This window comes from Pinus tabuliformis, chromosome 4_1 (genome assembly GCF_031772625.1).
Source record: "Pinus tabuliformis cultivar Carrire ecotype Pingquan chromosome 4_1, CPIR1, whole genome shotgun sequence".
Classification (NCBI taxonomy): domain Eukaryota; kingdom Viridiplantae; phylum Streptophyta; class Pinopsida; order Pinales; family Pinaceae; genus Pinus; species Pinus tabuliformis.
In genome coordinates, this window is record NC_142303.1 from 104,873,040 (window position 1) to 104,894,221 (window position 21,182).

General features: G+C 38.5%; 1 protein-coding gene and 1 pseudogene across 1 annotated transcript; both read right to left on the minus strand.

The window, feature by feature from the left end:
* Positions 1-213: 213 nt before the first annotated feature.
* LOC149174438 (uncharacterized) lies at positions 214-618 on the minus strand. Its single transcript, XM_089420852.1, has one exon. It carries the CDS (start codon positions 616-618, stop codon positions 214-216), a length of 405 nt encoding a protein of 134 aa, XP_089276978.1.
* A 17,874-nt stretch (positions 619-18,492) lies between these two features.
* Positions 18,493-19,209, minus strand: LOC149174439 (gamma-glutamylcyclotransferase 2-3 pseudogene; annotated as a pseudogene).
* Positions 19,210-21,182: the final 1,973 nt, after the last annotated feature.

Below are 21,182 nucleotides of genomic sequence, written 5' to 3' on the forward strand. Positions count from 1 at the left end.
CTTTCCTTTTTCTCCCTTCGGTACTGTGTTGTTTGTTTCCTTGTTTTCCTTCCTATTTTCATTTTGGATTTCTCTTGTATCTTCGTCCTCCTCTTCACCTTCCTCTTCCATTTCTAGGTCTCGTAGGATTTCGAACTGGTTCTGGCTCTTCTGATGGTCTTCTGGGAGAGAAGGGGTGGGTTTGGACTTGCCTTTTTGGTTTCTCTTTCTTTTCTATACTTCTGTAAATCCTCCTCTGTTTCCTTCATTTGTCTTCCTCCCCTCCTCTGTGCTTTTCTGTTCCGACCCCTGATTTGCTGGGATGTTTCTCTCATTCAGCGGGCAGTGTTTAAACAAGTGGCCATATTCGTGGCATCGTCTGCACCTGAAAGGGATATGTTCATAATCAACTGGCTGTTTCCATACATCATCGTGATATTCTATTTCAATGTGATCTGGCAGTGGTTCTGTGATGTTCATGTACACACAGAGCCTGGCATAAGATGTGTATCTGCCTCTTTTGGTAGTCTCTGCTATCTTCACGAAGGTTCCGATTGAGTTCCCTATTCCTTCTAGGATCTCTGGGTCCCAGAACTCTATCAGGAGTCCAAAAATCCTAACCCAGACTGGAGCCGCCATCATCCTTTCTTTTTCTGGGTTGTAGCACTCTTCCCATTACCTCATGAATAGTCCAACATTGTTAAAGAAATATGGGCCTTCTTCAAAAACCCTTTCCTTATCCTCCAGGTTTGTAAATATTACTGTGAAAAAACCCTTTGCCCCTAATTTGAGGTCTAAATGACCTTTAGGTTTCCACTTCTGTTGTATCCATTTCGTCAAGTCTTTTTCAGATGGCCATGTTCCTATAAACTTGCAGATAAGTGCATGGTCTTTCATATAACCCCTGTACTCTTCTAGTTTATTGTTCGGGACTACGTACCTGGGTTTTTTGGTTGCCCTTGGCAGACATTTGTTTCCTGATCTCGCCTGCCATGCTTCTCCCATTACCGGCGCAGTCTTATCACGATGCCCTGACCCACCGTTTGCGCCTGCTATACTTGACTCTCCTGCTATGACCTCCTTATAGGAGGGGATCTCTCCCCCCCTGCTTGCTTCTGTCATTTCCTTACTGCTTGGCTCGAATTCACCACTGCCCTTTTTAATTGGCATTGTTTTGTTGTGCAGTCCTGCAGGTGGGCACGAGGGCCCCTGCCCCTGGCTGGGAGCGAGCACGTCTGGCTTCCTGGTCTCAAACCCTAACCCTTCCACTCAGCGTCCATTGATAAAACCCTTCCTTTAAATTTCCGATCTGGAGGTATACAATGTTTATTTGCAGTTTCTAGTTATTTTCTCTCTGTTTATTTCGGTTTACTTAGCTCTTTGTTTTTTCAATTACTGGATCTATACCTTTCATTTTTGTGTATGCTCTTTGCCCCATGAATCTGTGTGATTTGGGCAAATATAAAACAGAGAGGAAGGATTTTTCTCATGCGTATGCTCTTTTCCGCCGTGCCTTAGTGTGATCTCGGAAAATCAGAAACATTGAGGGAAATATTTAGTTTCCGGCTAAAGCTAACTTCAAGCCGTAAGGTTTATTTTTTTTGTATGTCCGTGTTAGGTTTTGTGTTTTTTTTTTGTAAGGAAAAAAGAGCTTTCTCAAGTAATCACACAACCCAAAGCTTCAGTGACTTAAAAAAAAAAAAAACCCCTTCCTCTTTTCCAAAAATTACTAACCTTTTAATCTAGCTCACTTGGTCCAAAGCTCCTTTATGAGAATAGAGGTCTTGAGTTCAAATCCTTCTTGGTCCAAAGCTACTTTATTAGATTAAGTTTGGAAAGGGGGCATATTTTTTTTAATATGACATTATCATTCATTTCCACACATTGCCGCACTTCGTCGACATCTTCAACAACTTTTCTGCAAAAATCCATAACTTCTTCATTCAGAAGCCATTTTTAGAGCCGTTTTTTTGAATCAGCCTAATTTTTTGAGATCTTTCCATTGGAACACTTAGTTTCAGCATATATAGCTTAAATTTATGTTAAAATGAGAAGTCCATGCCAAGTTATTCTTGACAACACTAACTACTTCCAATGGTGGTTCTACATTGAGGATTTACTTAGAAGTAAAGGTCTTTACAGAATAGCCTCAGGCCAAGAAACCAAACTGAAAGATGAAGATAAGGTAGCTCAATGGGAAAATAGGAAAGATCAAGCACGTGGGTTGATAGGGATGTATATTTCTCCAGATCTTAGGTTCCATATTGCAGAACTTGATACTCCTGATGAAGCAATGAAACAAATCACTAAAGTTTTTGGAATTAAAAATGAACTTAGAGCCCATCAACTCAAAAATGAGTTGCTTACATTGGACCTGTTATCACTAGGAACTATAGTTCATGTATATAAGAGTGTCCATAAGTTTTTATAAAGTATTGAGGTCTTGTAAATAGGTTTGTTAGTTGATGTCAATTTCAAATTTGAAATTCAAGAGTTGTGGATGAGAATTCGTGTAAAGGCAAGATCATTAGACACCCTCCATCATTGTTAGTTATGTCATGTCATGTCATTGGTGCTTTGCGCAGTTTCGCAGCGCGGGTATGATGTCTTTGGTACTTGCGCAGTTTCGCAGCGCGGGTGTGATTGGTCAGTTTTGCTGCGAAATAATGTTTGCGTGTTTTCGTAGCGCTCTGTTTGTCAGCGATTTCGTAGCGCATCCTCTTAAATTTGAACTGCCCGCGCTACGAAATCGGAGTTTCAGGGTTTTTTGCAGCGTTTTTCTCTGAATGTCTAATCCAAGAGTAGTGAGTCACAAATCTGGTTATGATTGTCTTTTCACACCCTTTCTATGTCATGATTAGCCATTATTTTGCCATAAGGTCCGAAGTCATATAGTTGTGTGTCAGTTTGTAGGACGTTATAGGGGGTGGTCATTCCATAATGAGTTCTTCATATCATATGAATGTTTTTGCTCTATGAAAAGCCTGAGCTTTGTTTTAAACGGACTACTGCAAGCGAGCCTGCTCTCTACAGCTAAAGATTGTCTTCGTGCTGCAAACCACCGTCATTCCCTTGTGTAAAATTACTCAAAGAAGCATGGAAAGAAGGGAACATCGTTCGGGTAAATGTGTGAGAACAGAGCCGGAGGGGTTAGATGTAACCCTCAGGGATGAGGAGGTAGCAAAGGCATTTAGAAGTGCTGGTTGCTGGCAATTTTGTGAAAAATTAAAGGGTGGACATGCAGAAGTGACCAAGGCATTTGCATTGAACTTCACTGGACTGAATTCGAAGGTGGCCATGTTGGAGTTTCCGGTGTCCCCTGAAGTCATTTCTTCTGTCACAGAAATCCCGAGGGGTGGCCAAGAGTGGTTCAAGAATTTCAAGTTTGACATGGGTCCGTGCAAGGAGTTCTTGAAGGCACCATATGTAGACGAAGATCTTACTAAAGCTGTCCCAAGGAGCTATCTAAAGGAGAATTATGCTATGCTATTGACATGTATCCAGAAGTACTTGACGTGTGAGGGTCGGTACAACAAAGTCTACTCATACCATTTTAAGCTGCTGCTACACTTCACTGGTAAGAGCTCAATAGACATACCTTTTTACTTATTCAGAAGTATTAGCAAGATGTGTGATAAGATTCAGTTAAAGAAGGAAGCTTATGAAACATCTCTTTTTCATCATGGTCTGGTTAAATTACTGGTGTTGGATAGCCTACATAAAATTGGTAAAGACTGGGATTCATTTGTGTTCATGGCCGGTTTCCCAAGTAAAACGGGCCTAACTCCATTACCTGTAAGAGAAAGAGAAGAAAAGAGTGAGGAAACTACTTTGGCTGAGATTAGGAAAGAAATAACAGACCATAAGAAGCCCAAAGCTAAAACAAAGAAATCAGAGAGGTCTGTAACAGTCAAAGAAACACCTGAAGCATCAATGAAGAAAACTCCTAAGCCAGCAGTTAAAGAAACACCTGAAGCATCAGTAGATAAAACTTCAAAATCATCTAGAGTATCTGAAAAGGAAACCCCTAAGTCATCTCCTAAAGAAACACCTCAGTCATCAAAACAGAAGACTCACAAAAGAAAGGATGAAATTAAATCTAGTGAAGTTGAAAGGGTTTCAAGGGTGAGAACTAGAGGCCAGCTAAGCAAAGAAAAAGGAAAGTCAGCCCCTGTGGAAGAGAGTCCTATTTCTAAGGGCAGTTTAAATGACTTACTGGAAGCCATTGAATTAGAGCAAGACCATCCAATTCAAATTGAACCACTTGAAATTGAGCAAGATCAATTGGTATCACCAATGCATATTGATCTAACACAATCCTCACCTGAAAGTTCTAAGAAGTCAAAGGCTTCTAAAAGATTAAAGTTTGAAGAACCAAGTGAAGAGTATGCCTTTAAACCACGCAGACCAATGACTAGAAGGCAAATGAAAGAAGTGGAAAAAGCTCAGAAAGAGAAAGCATCTTCAGAGATGCCTAGGACAGAGGCACTTGAAGTCTTCTCTGAAATAGTCCAAGCAGCTAAAAACAAGAACAAGGATAATAAGGTTGTTATCAGTCAAAGTGGAAATGTGATTGCCATTAAGAAACAAGCTGAAGCAAGTAAGGAAATACCTCAGGTTCAAAATGTTTTTAAAGAAAAGGCAGTAAGATTTACAAGCTATAAGAAAGCTGTAATGAAAGGTAAAACAAGTTTGATCAGTCAAGCTAGCTCAGTATCTGATGCCTATGTATGGACAGTGCCAGCTCTGAAGCAGGCGAAGACTATGAAACAAATAAATGCAGGTCTAAGAGCAGAGAACAAGAAGTTGAAGGAAGAAGTCATCAGCCTGAAAGAGAAGCTAGACAAACTAGCTAAATGATTCAAGAAGGGATGTGTTTTCCAAATTTTGATATATTTTGGCCATCGTCTTTTTAAAAGCTTTTTGAGACTTTTTGATGTCTTTACACCTGTATAGAATGACTGAAGAAATCACAGACTTGAGTTATTGTTGCTTTAAGGTTCATGTATTTAATTTTGATGACCTACAGCAGTTTCGTAGCGCGCTACGAAACTGCTGTAGATGACTGGTTATGTTAAAAACTTGAGTTTGAATGCTGAGGTCAGCAAATATTTAAAGAGATGACTTAATGCCAGCATGGAGGTTATAGAAGGTCAGTCAGATATTTAAAAAAGGTTGCCAGGTGTAAATATTCGAAGAAAAGGTGAAGTTTTGTTTCTTATTGAAAGTTTCACTTTATGTCCGAGTTTTTAGGGTTGTGATAGAGCTGCTGAGGTGTTAAGTGATACACTTGTCTAGTTATGGGATGGCCAGATCATGAGTTTTCTTCAGTCACACGGGACTATCCAAGGATTAAATGGCTTGAAACTGGATCATTAATACATGAACACCGATGGGAGGCAGCAACCGAGAATATAGGCTTCATTTTCTTATTGGTTGATGAATCATCTATGCATCAGGTATCCGGAGCTGTCCATACATTGAATCTGCTTTCAGTTTGGGTTTGGTTATTATTGTAATGCTACAGGTGGCAAGCTCTGAGAACGCAGCAAAGTATACGAGGAGAAAGACTTAAAGTGACAATGTGACAGAGTCCTCTGTTTTCGTAGCACCATATCTCTTGTAATCAATTAGTTTGTTTATGATATAGTTAAGGTCATTAATGTCAAAATTCCGAGCTCCCTTCATGCTTGTTGAGGAGTCTCGTGCAGTAGTGTTTTGATTGGCTATATATAGGAATAACTTTTATGTAAAAAAGGTTGGATACTTTATAGAAAAACAGTGTTGTTTTGGGCCATTGTAAGACCTTTTTGACAGTAATAGTAAAACAGAGTTATTCTCTTCTCAAGATTCTCGAAGGATTGTCATGTTCAAATGTAGTGATGGTGTTTTATACTTTATGTTATTTTATAGTCTTGTTGTATGCAATCACTCAGAATTCATAATTATATGCTCTGACTTCCTGTGTATTCAGCAAGCTATGTTTTGGTGGAGTATGTTTGACATGTAATGCTAAGAGCCTTGATTTCCATGAGATCACTGTGTTTTCCTTGTTTACTTAATATTATAGACTCCATAGCCCAATGAGAGCCAGTTTGATGTGTTTCCAACCAGTTATGCTTTCATAAGTGAATAAAGAGTTAGCCATCTAGTGTTTGAAGGATTTTATCAAGAGTTGTGAGAGAGCCCTCTCTGATTAGGAAGGCTAATTCCTAATCTAAAGTATGGTCTGAAACAGTTACATGAAACTTTGCTTGGTTGCAGCCCCTAGTACTGGTTTTGTGATAACATTTTGGTGCGTCTGCCGGGAGCTTAAGATTGAATTTCTGAAGGTAGCAGGAGTTCAAATGATTTTCGAGGCTGCATTCTACCTTGGTGACTCCATTTGTTATTTAAAAGTTTAAAGGTGGCTTCGAAAGGAAGGTACACAAGGAGTAACCCTGATCCAAATCCACCTAGTCCTGTGGAGAATCCTAATATCATCTCAAGGAGTAAACAAAGATTCTCTGATATACCAGGTACTTCAAGTATTTCAAAGTCATTATTTACTGAGTTTTCTAGAAGTCCTGAGAATAAACTTGTTGATGATAAAGTTCAAGAGGTCATATTAAGGTCTGAAAATGAAGAAGAATTAATTGGTATCATTTTGGATCTACAAAAGAGAGGTATTGATACTTCTTCTCTAATTTCACATAAAGATAAAGAGGAGTTTTGGGAAATTGTTTCTTCTGAGCTATTATTAGAGAAAGAAGATTTAAAACAGCTCAAGGAGCTTGACCCTTTTGAAATTTTGCTCAACTCAAAGATTGGTTTACCTCTCCCAAATTGGAGTTCTTTTGTTAGTGGTCTACAAAGTCCTAATAGTCCTTTTCGTACTCATATTTTGTCCTCTGCTTCTGCAAGTCCAAATAGCCCTCAAGCCACATTTCATACTAGTTCTGGTCATAACATACCTATTGTCACTCTTCCTCCTTTCATTATGGCCGTACCTGCTAGGTATGCTCCTTTGGCTCTTCCTGCTGTTCTGCATGATTTACCAAATAAATATGCTGCTAGGATCCCAACATGGGGAGGAGATGAGGACATTACAGCTGAAGAGCATGTGGATAGATTCAATGACTTTATTGATAGGTATGAAGTGGATGATGAAGATGTCAAATTGAGATTGTTTGCTCAGTCTTTCATTGGAGAGGTTAGGAAATGGTTCAAGGCCTTGGGAGCTGGTAGCATTCACAGTTGGGCTGAGTTTGAAGATAGCTTTATGAGGAAGTGGGGAAATAGAACTAATCCAGTTCAGGCCCTCACTGAATACAATAATTTAAGAAGAACTCCAGATGAGACTATTCAAAATTTTTCTAAGAGGTTTAACAAGATTTATAATTCTATTCCAGCTCACTTGAAACCTCCTGGAGCTTTAGCACAATTAAGATATGCTGAGTCCTTTGATTCTGACTTCTCTCTTTTACTTAGAGAAAGAGAGTCTGCTACATTGGCTGACATGCAAAATGATGCTATCAAAGTAGAGGTGAATATACTTGCTGCTAAAAAGTCCAAGATGGCTAAGACCAAGATAAAGGAAGAGGAAAGGCCTTCTACTTCTGCTCAAGACGATAAAGTTGAAACCATGATAAAGACTATGGAAAAATTGATGGACCAATTAGCACTTGGGAATACTGCTGCTCCTCAAGTACAACAAGAACCTCGGTTTAGAAATCCTCAGTTTAGAAGGCCACAAAATCAACAAAGGCCAAGGGAGAATAGAAATCAACAAGCTGATCCTCCTGTAAGACCTCCGTTTCAGCAAAATATGGTAGATGGAGAAGAAGAATCTGAGGAACCTGAAGAAACTATTCATTGTCTTGGTGAAGAAGATTCAGAGATCTTTCTAACAAAAGAGGAACATGATGAGTCTAGCCAACAAAAAGTTGAAGAAGAACCTTCAGATTTCCTAAAGGGTTATCAGCATGCCATATTTGAAATTCAAAAGCAATATAACCTCAGAAATAGAGATGTTCCCATTACAGCAAACAAGGGTCAGCCTAAGAAGAATATTTCAAAAGCAGTGGAAGACAAAAAAGAAAAGCCAAAACAAGCTGAAGAAAAAGGTGATGCTCCTATTGAAAAGAGAGATAATCAAACTCTTGTTCTTCCTAAGGAAGTTGAGAGGTCTACTCCAGGATTCAATATAGAAAATGAGATTTCTAAAATCAAAATATCAGTCCCATTTAATGAGATTTTGAAAGTAAACAAGTATAGAAGCAAGATTGTGGAAATGCTTAATTCTCCCCCAGGAGGAGCTGATATTTTAAATTTGCAAGAAGACAATCCTATTATTTGTTTAGGCCCAAGGCTTGAAGATGAGCAGAATGATGAATTTCCTCCTTTTTATATAAGCATCAATATACATGAAATGACTCTTCATAATGCCATGTTGGACTCAGGAGCATCTCATAATCTTATGCCCAAAGTCATTATGGAAAGGTTAGGATTGGAAGTGACTAGACCTTATAAAGACTTATTTTCTTTTGATTCTAAGAGGGTTCATTGTATTGGGTTAATTAAGGATGTTGTTGTGGCACTTACACAAATCCCAGCTAAAACCACTGTCATGGATATTGTTGTGGCTGATGTTCCACCTAAATTTGGAATATTACTTTCAAGGTCATGGGCAGCTAAAATTAAAGGTACCATGCAAATGGATTTGACTTATGCTACTATTCCAGTATTTGGGGAGCAGAGAAGGTTATACCGGGAAACAAGGATGGCATATATGGTGAGTAGCAAGGATAAACCACAGAATTTTCCTATCTATTCTTGTGATACAGGCTTGGGATCAGCCATTCTATTTAATGAATCAGTGGGAGAAGAATCACAGAAAGAAAAAGCAGAAAATCAGTGTGAAGAGTTGCAGCAAAGTAATGAAGAAGATATTTCTGGTTGCTGGTCTTTGTATTTTGATGGAGCAACAGGGAAGGAAGGAGCTGGCGCTGGAATTTGGATCATGAGTCCAGATGATGAAAGTAAGTTTCTGTCTTATAAGCTCAATTTTGATTGCACAAATAACATGGCCGAGTATGAGTCCTTGGTTTTAGGCTTAGAAAATTTGATTGAGTTCAAGGCAAAAAACATTGCTGTTTATGGGGACTCTGAGCTGGTTATAAAACAAGTTCAAGGTGTTTACCAAACAAAAGATGCAAGAATGAGAGCTTATAGGAACTTGGTGTTAGAATTGTTGGAAAAGTTTCAATCATACACTTTCAATATCAAAACCAGAGAGCAGAATTCCATGGCAGATTCTCTTGCTGTAGCAGCTAGTCTTTTTGTCATTCCTAAACATGCTTCTGACAGTTATGAAGTCAAAGTCCGCCATAGGCCAGTAATCCCTGATAATATATTAAATTGGCAAGTCTTTGAAGATGACCAGCAGGTGAGAAGTTTCATAGAATTGAAAGGAGAATTTGAGCATTGTCAAATTGATCAGCAAAACATGTTAGTAGAAACAAAAGAAAAGTCTGAGGTGTTACAGCTCCAAAATAATCTCATTCCTAAAGGTTTGATTCCTCTTGAAAAGCTTTTTGATCAGAATGATGTCTTTAAGGCACCAAGGTTGCAAGCAAATGAAGAGGAGATAGAAAACTGCAATCTAGGTGATTTAGTAGCGCCTAAATTGATCAAAATTTCAAAATTTTTATCAGCTGATCTAAAAGTTAAGTACATTGATCTATTGAAGAAGTTTATTGATGTGTTTGCTTGGAATTATACTGATCTCAAACAATATGATTCCTCAGTTATACAACATACAATCTCCATCAAGCCAAATGAGAAACCTTTTAAGCAAAAAATGAGAAGAATAAATCCTCTGCTAATGCCATTAATTGAGAAAGAAGTCAAGAAGCTGTTTGATGCAAAGATTATTGTTCCTATCAGATTTTCAAATTGGTTGGCCAACTTGGTTCCAGTTAGGAAAAAGAACGGAGAAATAAGGATTTGCGTAGACTTTAGGAATTTGAACAAGGCTTCACTGAAGGGCAATTATCCTCTTCCTAAAATGGATCTTATGCTGCAGAATATTGTAGGCTCTCAAAGAATGTCAATGTTAGATGGCTTTTCAGGATACAATCAAATCCTTGTTCATCCAGAGGATCAGGAGAAGACAGCTTTTACCACCCCATGGGGCACCTTTATGTATGCCAAGATGCCTTTTGGCCTCATGAATGCAGGGGCGACTTTCCAAAGGGCTATGGACATTGCTTTCGCAGAGGAGAAAGATAAATCAGTTGTGGTATACCTTGATGATATCACAGTCTTTTCAAAGAGAGAGGAAGATCATTTAAAGCATCTGGAGAAGATATTATTGAAGTGTAGAAGGTTCGGCATTTCTTTGAATCCAACTAAAAGTATCTTTGCTTTGACTTCTGGTAAGTTGCTTGGGCATATCATTTCTCAAGAAGGCATCAAAATAGATCCAAATAGAGTTAGTGCTATTTCAAGGCTGGATTTGCCAAGGAGTAAGAAAGAAGTTCAGTCTTTTCTTGGTAAAGTTAATTTTGTTAGGAGGTTCATTCCTAACTTTGCAGAGGTGGTTAAGCACATCACAAAAATGCTAAAGAAGGGAGGAGACTTTAAGTGGACAGCTGAGGCAAGAAAGTCATTTGAAGAAATTAAAAAAGCACTCACTCAAGCGCCGGTTCTTATTAGCCCTGATTTCTCCAAGGAATTTTTAATATTCACCTATGCCTCTGAAGATACAATCGCTGGAGTTCTTTTACAGAAAGGGAATCAAGGTACTGAGCAGCCTATCTCATTCTTCAGTAAAACATTGGCAAATGCTGAATTAAAGTATAACATTTTAGAAAAGCAAGCATATGCTTTGGTAAAGGCAATCAAAGATTTTAGAATCTATGTGCTTCATTCTCATATTATTGCATTTGTGCCAAGTGCTGTTATTAAAGAAATTCTCACACAAGCAGACCCGGATGGTAAAAGAGGGAAATGGATAGCCAAATTGTTGGAATATGATATTGAAATTAGGCCAACTAAATTGGTGAAGGGTCAAGGGTTAGCAGAATTGCTAACTCACTCAAATCTAGACTGCAGTGACATTAATTTTAATGCAGAAATATCAGAAATTTTTGAAGAAGAGGAAGAGTTGGTCAAAATTAATGAGAAATTTCTGATATCTGAATGGTATAAGGATGTCTCATTTGTTCTACAGCACAACAGAGCCCCTGACAAACTTCCCAAGTCTAGAGCTCGTTTCATCAAGCTGAAATCCCTTAAATATTTTGTTTATGAGCAGAATTTATTTTGGAAGGATGCTGGAGGGATTCTATTAAGTTGTTTGATTGAAGAGGAGGCTGATAGGGTGATTGAAGAGTTTCATAAAGGAGATTGTGGGGGTCACCATTATTGGAAGGCTACTGCTAATAAAATATTGAGAGCCGGGTATTTTTGGCCCACCATGTTCAAAGATATTTATAAAAAGGTTGCAGCCTGTCATGAATGTCAGTTGTTTGAAGGTAAAAGGAAGCTCATGCCTATGCCTCTAGTTCCTATTTATGTAGAAGTGCCCTTTCAGCAGTGGGGGCTAGATTTTATAGGTGAGATACATCCCTCTTCATCAGGCCAACATCGGTGGATACTTACAGCCACTGATTATTTCACAAAGTGGATAGAGGCAGTACCAACTAGACAAGCTAATGATGCAGTCATTATTTCCTTCTTAGAGAACAATATTTTATCAAGGTTTGGATGTCCACTGAAGCTTATCACAGATAATGCTCAAGCCTTTAAGTCTAAGAGAATGATAAACTTTTGCCACCAATATCATATTTCTCTTGGTCACTCAACAGCCTATTATCCACAAGGCAATGGTCTAGCTGAAAGTTCAAATAAGAGTCTTGTGAGGATTATCAAAAAATTGCTGGAAGAAAACAAGAAAACTTGGCATTTGAAACTGAAGTATGCATTGTGGGCTGATCGCATATGCACTAAAAGATCTATTGGAACCTCTCCTTATGAACTTGTGTATGGAGCAGAAGCTATTTTTCCAACGTCTCTTGGTGTCCCAGTTATGAAATTAATTCAAGGACTTGAAGAAGAACCAAATGCCATACAGCGGAGGATTAATCAATTGATTGCATTGCAAGAAAAAAGGAATGAAGTGGTTGAAGATTATCAACAAAATCAGAATAGAGTCAAGAGGGCTTTTGATAAGAAGATTAAAGATGTGACCTTTCAAATTGATGACAAGGTTTTGAAATGGGAAGCCAAGATTGAAGAAAAGGGCAAACATGGTAAGTTTGAGAATTTATGGAAGGGGCCATATTTGATCTCTGCCTTCCATGGAAACAATACTTATATTTTGCAAGAAGTTGATGGATCACAGTATGCTGGTGGGCCTGTCAATGGCAGGTTCTTAAAGCATTATTATCAGTGAAAAATCTGCCAAGTAATTCATGATCATTGTAAATAATCATTGTTTTTGAAGTGTTTGTGTTAGCAATAAGTGACAAGCTGAACTAGCAGACTTTAGCCCGAGGAGAAGGCCCACAAAGTTTGAGAGGAATGCTTGTCAGCCAGATGTGAGTGTAATAAATGGATAAAGCACTGGTACTGTGTGTTCTTAGTGTACCACAGGGGCACACTATCCCTATTGGAGCCACTGTTATCACTAGGAACTATAGTTCATGTATATAAGAGTGTCCATAAGTTTTTATAAAGTATTGAGGTCTTGTAAATAGGTTTGTTAGTTGATGTCAATTTCAAATTTGAAATTCAAGAGTTGTGGATGAGAATTCGTGTAAAGGCAAGATCATTAGACACCCTCCATCATTGTTAGTTATGTCATGTCATGTCATTGGTGCTTTGCGCAGTTTCGCAACGCGGGTATGATGTCTTTGGTACTTGCGCAGTTTCGCAGCGCGGGTGTGATTGGTCAGTTTTGCTGCGAAATAATGTTTGCGTGTTTTCGTAGCGCTCTGTTTGTCAGCGATTTCGTAGCGCATCCTCTTAAATTTGAACTGCCCGCGCTACGAAATCGGAGTTTCAGGGTTTTTTGCAGCGTTTTTCTCTGAATGTCTAATCCAAGAGTAGTGAGTCACAAATCTGGTTATGATTGTCTTTTCACACCCTTTCTATGTCATGATTAGCCATTATTTTGCCATAAGGTCCGAAGTCATATAGTTGTGTGTCAGTTTGTAGGACGTTATAGGGGGTGGTCATTCCATAATGAGTTCTTCATATCATATGAATGTTTTTGCTCTATGAAAAGCCTGAGCTTTGTTTTAAACGGACTACTGCAAGCGAGCCTGCTCTCTACAGCTAAAGATTGTCTTCGTGCTGCAAACCACCGTCATTCCCTTGTGTAAAATTACTCAAAGAAGCATGGAAAGAAGGGAACATCGTTCGGGTAAATGTGTGAGAACAGAGCCGGAGGGGTTAGATGTAACCCTCAGGGATGAGGAGGTAGCAAAGGCATTTAGAAGTGCTGGTTGCTGGCAATTTTGTGAAAAATTAAAGGGTGGACATGCAGAAGTGACCAAGGCATTTGCATTGAACTTCACTGGACTGAATTCGAAGGTGGCCATGTTGGAGTTTCCGGTGTCCCCTGAAGTCATTTCTTCTGTCACAGAAATCCCGAGGGGTGGCCAAGAGTTGTTCAAGAATTTCAAGTTTGACATGGGTCCGTGCAAGGAGTTCTTGAAGGCACCATATGTAGACGAAGATCTTACTAAAGCTGTCCCAAGGAGCTATCTAAAGGAGAATTATGCTATGCTATTGACATGTATCCAGAAGTACCTGACGTGTGAGGGTCGGTACAACAAAGTCTACTCATACCATTTTAAGCTGCTGCTACACTTCACTGGTAAGAGCTCAATAGACATACCTTTTTACTTATTCAGAAGTATTAGCAAGATGTGTGATAAGATTCAGTTAAAGAAGGAAGCTTATGAAACATCTCTTTTTCATCATGGTCTGGTTAAATTACTGGTGTTGGATAGCCTACATAAAATTGGTAAAGACTGGGATTCATTTGTGTTCATGGCCGGTTTCCCAAGTAAAACGGGCCTAACTCCATTACCTGTAAGAGAAAGAGAAGAAAAGAGTGAGGAAACTACTTTGGCTGAGATTAGGAAAGAAATAACAGACCATAAGAAGCCCAAAGCTAAAACAAAGAAATCAGAGAGGTCTGTAACAGTCAAAGAAACACCTGAAGCATCAATGAAGAAAACTCCTAAGCCAGCAGTTAAAGAAACACCTGAAGCATCAATAGATAAAACTTCAAAATCATCTAGAGTATCTGAAAAGGAAACCCCTAAGTCATCTCCTAAAGAAACACCTCAGTCATCAAAACAGAAGACTCACAAAAGAAAGGATGAAATTAAATCTAGTGAAGTTGAAAGGGTTTCAAGGGTGAGAACTAGAGGCCAGCTAAGCAAAGAAAAAGGAAAGTCAGCCCCTGTGGAAGAGAGTCCTATTTCTAAGGGCAGTTTAAATGACTTACTGGAAGCCATTGAATTAGAGCAAGACCATCCAATTCAAATTGAACCACTTGAAATTGAGCAAGATCAATTGGTATCACCAATGCATATTGATCTAACACAATCCTCACCTGAAAGTTCTAAGAAGTCAAAGGCTTCTAAAAGATTAAAGTTTGAAGAACCAAGTGAAGAGTATGCCTTTAAACCACGCAGACCAATGACTAGAAGGCAAATGAAAGAAGTGGAAAAAGCTCAGAAAGAGAAAGCATCTTCAGAGATGCCTAGGACAGAGGCACTTGAAGTCTTCTCTGAAATAGTCCAAGCAGCTAAAAACAAGAACAAGGATAATAAGGTTGTTATCAGTCAAAGTGGAAATGTGATTGCCATTAAGAAACAAGCTGAAGCAAGTAAGGAAATACCTCAGGTTCAAAATGTTTTTAAAGAAAAGGCAGTAAGATTTACAAGCTATAAGAAAGCTGTAATGAAAGGTAAAACAAGTTTGATCAGTCAAGCTAGCTCAGTATCTGATGCCTATGTATGGACAGTGCCAGCTCTGAAGCAGGCGAAAACTATGAAACAAATAAATGCAGGTCTAAGAGCAGAGAACAAGAAGTTGAAGGAAGAAGTCCTCAGCCTGAAAGAGAAGCTAGACAAACTAGCTAAATGATTCAAGAAGGGATGTGTTTTCCAAATTTTGATATATTTTGGCCATCGTCTTTTTAAAAGCTTTTTGAGACTTTTTGATGTCTTTACACCTGTATAGAATGACTGAAGAAATCACAGACTTGAGTTATTGTTGCTTTAAGGTTCATGTATTTAATTTTGATGACCTACAGCAGTTTCGTAGCGCGCTACGAAACTGCTGTAGATGACTGGTTATGTTAAAAACTTGAGTTTGAATGCTGAGGTCAGCAAATATTTAAAGAGATGACTTAATGCCAGCATGGAGGTTATAGAAGGTCAGTCAGATATTTAAAAAAGGTTGCCAGGTGTAAATATTTGAAGAAAAGGTGAAGTTTTGTTTCTTATTGAAAGTTTCACTTTATGTCCGAGTTTTTAGGGTTGTGATAGAGCTGCTGAGGTGTTAAGTGATACACTTGTCTAGTTATGGGATGGCCAGATCATGAGTTTTCTTCAGTCACACGGGACTATCCAAGGATTAAATGGCTTGAAACTGGATCATTAATACATGAACACCGATGGGAGGCAGCAACCGAGAATATAGGCTTCATTTTCTTATTGGTTGATGAATCATCTATGCATCAGGTATCCGGAGCTGTCCATACATTGAATCTGCTTTCAGTTTGGGTTTGGTTATTATTGTAATGCTACAGGTGGCAAGCTCTGAGAACGCAACAAAGTATACGAGGAGAAAGACTTAAAGTGCCAATGTGACAGAGTCCTCTGTTTTCGTAGCACCATATCTCTTGTAATCAATTAGTTTGTTTATGATATAGTTAAGGTCATTAATGTCAAAATTCCGAGCTCCCTTCATGCTTGTTGAGGAGTCTCGTGCAGTAGTGTTTTGATTGGCTATATATAGGAATAACTTTTATGTAAAAAAGGTTGGATACTTTATAGAAAAACAGTGTTGTTTTGGGCCATTGTAAGACCTTTTTGACAGTAATAGTAAAACAGAGTTATTCTCTTCTCAAGATTCTCGAAGGATTGTCATGTTCAAATGTAGTGATGGTGTTTTATACTTTATGTTATTTTATAGTCTTGTTGTATGCAATCACTCAGAATTCATAATTATATGCTCTGACTTCCTGTGTATTCAGCAAGCTATGTTTTGGTGGAGTATGTTTGACATGTAATGCTAAGAGCCTTGATTTCCATGAGATCACTGTGTTTTCCTTGTTTACTTAATATTATAGACTCTGTTATCACAAAACCAGTACTAGGGATTGCAACCAAGCAAGGTCTCATGTAACTGTTTCAGACCATACTTTAGATTAGGAATTAGCCTTCCTAATCAGAGAGGGCTCTCTCACGACTCTTGACAAAATCCTTCAAACACTAGAGGGCTAACTCTTCACACATTTATAAAATATAGCTGGCTGGACATACATCAAATTGGTCTTCATTGGGCTATGGGGTCTCTCACAGTTAATAAACCAAATCACAGTCATCTCATAGAAGCCAAGGCTCTTTGCATCATCAGAGGTTCAAACATAATTTACCTAAATCAAAGCCTGCTGAACATACAGGAAGTCAGAGCATTAAAAAATGAATTCTGAGTGATGTTCAAACATGCTTCACCAAAACCCACAGCTTGTCAAGCACACAGGAAGTCAGAGCATATAATATGAATTCTGAGGGATTGTGCCATAACAAGGCTGTAAAAAGAACATTAAGAAACTAAACCACCATCACATTTGAACAAAAAGATGCATTGAGAATCTTGGGAAGAAAAAACCCTGTTTGCCATTACTGTAACAGTCTTTTCATAAGCTCTAAAAAACTCTGTTTTTGTATATACAGTCCAACCCTTTCTACATCTAACCTTGGCCCATATATAGGCAAGCAAACTAAAACACCTCGAGCTTCCTCCTCCAGCATGAGGGGAGCCTCGAAGGTGGCTATTAACTACTCCTACATGCTTTTAACTACTGCATTAATTACAAACATGCTGAACTAAAATTACACACAATCCTAATCCAACTAAAATACTAATTTCATTCTCCTCGCAGACTTGATGCTTTCTTGGATGCTGGACAGCTGTATGATTTCCATTATGGCTAAGATATGTTAAGGGAGCATTCACCGAGCAAGCTGGTCTCGGATGCTAGCTGTAAGACAGCTTATTAATTGATAAAATTAATCACCCTATATCCACGGTCCCCTGTCTTCCATTCCTCTTCATCATTTAAAGACCACACTCCGAGTTCTTTGAACCTTCAATTAACAACGCATAACCACCATATGCTATATGATCTGGATACTTTAAGGACCAACAGGTGTATCAACCGAACATTCTGGTAACTCCACCAATACTCTAGTAGCTCGGTCATAAATTGCCTTTGAGAAAACTTTATGAAAATAAACAAAATATTTTATTTTCCCTTCAAGACCTACACCTGTCACTGTTTGAGTTGTTATGAAACCCATGTATGATCTCCCTGCCTGAGTTTGAGACCTTCTTTTACCATTAACTGACCTCATCATCAAAATTCATTGTTTTTCCACAAAACAGCATTCTACAGCAGTTTCGTAGCGCGCTACGAAACTGCTGTAGATGTCAAAACAGAACCTATGTATCTTTGAAGCGTTTTCTACTTAGATTCATGATCTCTTCAGACATTTGTACAGCTATTAGGAACCTAAATAGTTTTAAGAAGATGAAGCTTGCTTCTGTCATTACATATCACAGCCAACTTGATTAGCATCAAACCAATAAAAAGCTTCATAAATCCCAACTGGAACATAAAGTCACTGTAGTATTCCTTGCTGTCTTCAAATCTTCAAATGAGGTGTTCTTTTTCAAAGTACAGATCTTAAAGTTGGAAGAATTCAACACTTGGACATTAAGCTCCTTAGGATTATCAAACCAAACTATCTCACCCTACTGTACCAATTTGACTGGGTCTACATATATCAATTTCGGCTTGTCTGTCAGAATCAGCTGCATCTTTTTGTTGTAGAGTTTCTGAATTTTCTTAACCAATGAAACCATCACAATGAACTCCCCTGGATCTAGAAATTTCTCCCATTTAGAGTCAAAAGCATTGATAGTATAAAATTTAGCCTTGTGCTCCTAATTCTCTACTGTCACTGATTTTCTTTTGGATGAAGGATTCAATGAAGATATAATTCCTACAGGGACTCTGTTTTTTATGCAAAGAACCTAGAAATCAAAGCTGCAATGTGAGCACTAACAATTTTATCTCTCAATGGATCCACAATAACATCAGAGATATTTTAGATTGAGGCAGCGCATGTTATAGAACTCAAAAGGCTCGGCAAAATATCCTTTAAAACAATCACGTGAATAAGACAACAAATTGCTGAAGTTCACACTGAAGTTCAGTTACTTTGCATCTCCATTTGAAGTAGCATTTCCATCTTTGCATGTTAATACTTTCCTAACTGCATTTGCGAGGTCTGTCACGTGACTGTTATTGCAACCTATCTCAAGTAGAGCTGTCTCTAGTTGAAAGAGATATTCAATGTTAGGCCTGGAAAGACTCACAGCTTCAACCATTTGCTGAGCCATCATTTCCAATGGTGCAGGGTCCAGGTAATTCTTATTCGAATTCTTGTCTGTTGATGCAATGTACACAAGGACTCCAGATATAGCTGGCTCTGTTGAATCCCCTTCAAAATAGAAATCAACGTAGGCCTTTTGGTCATATTCCTTCTCTCTCACTTCTAAATAAGATAAAACAATATCTTCAGCTTGCTGTCCAGAAACCCTGTAAGCAACGCCTCAACTGGTGTGGTCATCGTGAGGCTCGAGTGTAACAGTCCTGCCTGGATTGGCAAGGGTTCCTCTATGGTCTGTGCTCCCTTGATGGAAAAGACGACGGTAGCCTTTGATGAAAACAACTCGTCGTTGGTCATATTGGAAACCCGCCTTCCATATTATGAAACCGTAATCAAATGGATCCGAAAAAGACGGGACAATGCAAAGCATGGAATTTGAAATTAATTCATCTAAATATTTCTTTGACAGCGCATACTCCCTACAGAGAACATCTGTCACAAGACTTCCGGGAGTTTCAGTTCCTTTAACAGCAATAATCATACATGACAATTGGCGCAACACCACATCAAAATTTGCGGCTTCTCCTTTCGTTTGATAAACACGTCCTTTTCACAGTGTGTCAAGAGGTCGATTCACAAATTTCAAATACACCTCAGCACAACCCCGCCGCCAACTGTCACCTTGTAATTCAGGTCTCCTGTTACGGTTTCAAGTGGTCAACACGCCTTGCTGATATAGCCACGCATATGGAAATATAATTGAACTAACATTCCATAAGAACATTCTGGTGTATACATTAATCAAACAATAGACATGCTATGATTCAGGCCTCCACTGAAAACTCAAACAAATCCCCAGTTTCGTAGCACGCTACGAAACCACTCAAACAGGTAGCGCTGCGAAACTGCTAAAAGAATTCAGGCGCTGCGAAACTGCTCGATCTTTAAGCTAATCTAGAAAAATTTTGACAACATCATTTTCAGTGATAACAGACTCCATAGCCCAATGAGAGCCAGTTTGATGTGTTTCCAACCAGTTATGCTTTCATAAGTGAATAAAGAGTTAGCCATCTAGTGTTTGAAGGATTTTATCAAGAGTTGTGAGAGAGCCCTCTCTGATTAGGAAGGCTAATTCCTAATCTAAAGTATGGTCTGAAATAGTTACATGAAACTTTGCTTGGTTGCAGCCCCTAGTACTGGTTTTGTGATAACAGGACCTCAATAATTTTTCTTCCATTGAAGATTTTTTGTCCAAGTTCAAGACCCTTAGACTTCTCTTGGAAGGTTTTAAGGTTAAGAAAGAAGATAGTAACCTTATTCATTCCATTCTTACTAAGTTGGGACCAGCCTACTCTGTGTTTGTTTCCACCTTCCATTCTACAAGAGAAGCCTTCATTTCTCAAGGACAAGCCTACAAGTTCCCTTCCTTTGATTCCTTTTATGATTCTTTAATAAGAGAACAAGAAAAACTCTTACAGCTTGGTCTTCTTAATCTTGGAAACTCTTCTAAGAAAGCCTTAGTTGCTCAGCAACAACCAAATTCAAAGAATCCTAAGAAGTCGTATCCTAAAAGGAATGGTCCTAATCTAAACAAGGGTCCTAAGCAATTCCAGTCTCAAAATGAAAAACCATTTCAACAAAATGATAAGGAAAATAACAACAAAGGGAAGAAGACTGATAGACATTGCCACTTTTGGAATCGATATGGCCACTTAGAATCCAAATGCTTTATGAAGATGGAAGCCTTGGAAGCAGCAATGAAGAAGCATAACATCCATTTGGAGCACTCTTCAACTTCAAATTCATCTTCAGGAATAACACTTTCTGCATGTGGTTGTCAAGTATCTTGGTTTGGCTATGCACTAAATGTATCTTCTTCTTCTCATTCTCATGAGTGGCTCATTGATTCTGGAGCTTCTTATCACATGGCCAAAAACAAAGCCATGTTTTCTTCTTTAAATGATTGTAACACCAAAAATATATATGTTGGTGATGATAGATCTATTAGTGTTGTAGGGACTGGAACTGTTCATATAGACAATGGTCAATTTAATGATGTATTATGTGTTCCAACCTTATCTTGCAACCTTCTATTTGTATATTAGATAACTAATTCAGGTGAAGGTAAAATCGTTGAATTTTCACCTCACGATGTTGTAATTAAGAACCTAAGAGATCCTAGACAGATTTTAGCTACTGACATTGCTGATGATTCTACAAGGTTGTATAAGTTTAACAACTTTGGGTCATCAAATATTCCCTCGGTATTTGTTGCTCATAATGATGAAGTGAGCAAACTTTGGCATGAGTGATTTGGTCACTTAAACTATCGCTCCCTTCAGAATCTATGTAAATAAATAATCGTGACAGGTCTTCCAATGGTATCTTGCAGAGATGGTGTTTGTTCCAGATGTGTACTTGGAAAACATCATCGGGATATTTTTGAAAAACGTGCCTCTTGGCACACCTCAGCCCCTTTACAACTTGTGCATAGTGATTAATGTGGTCCACTTC

Excerpts from the sequence above, each read along its gene's own strand:
- LOC149174438 (XM_089420852.1), bottom strand. The coding sequence starts at position 618 with ATGGCGGCTCCAGTCTGGGTTAGGATTTTTGGACTCCTGATAGAGTTC.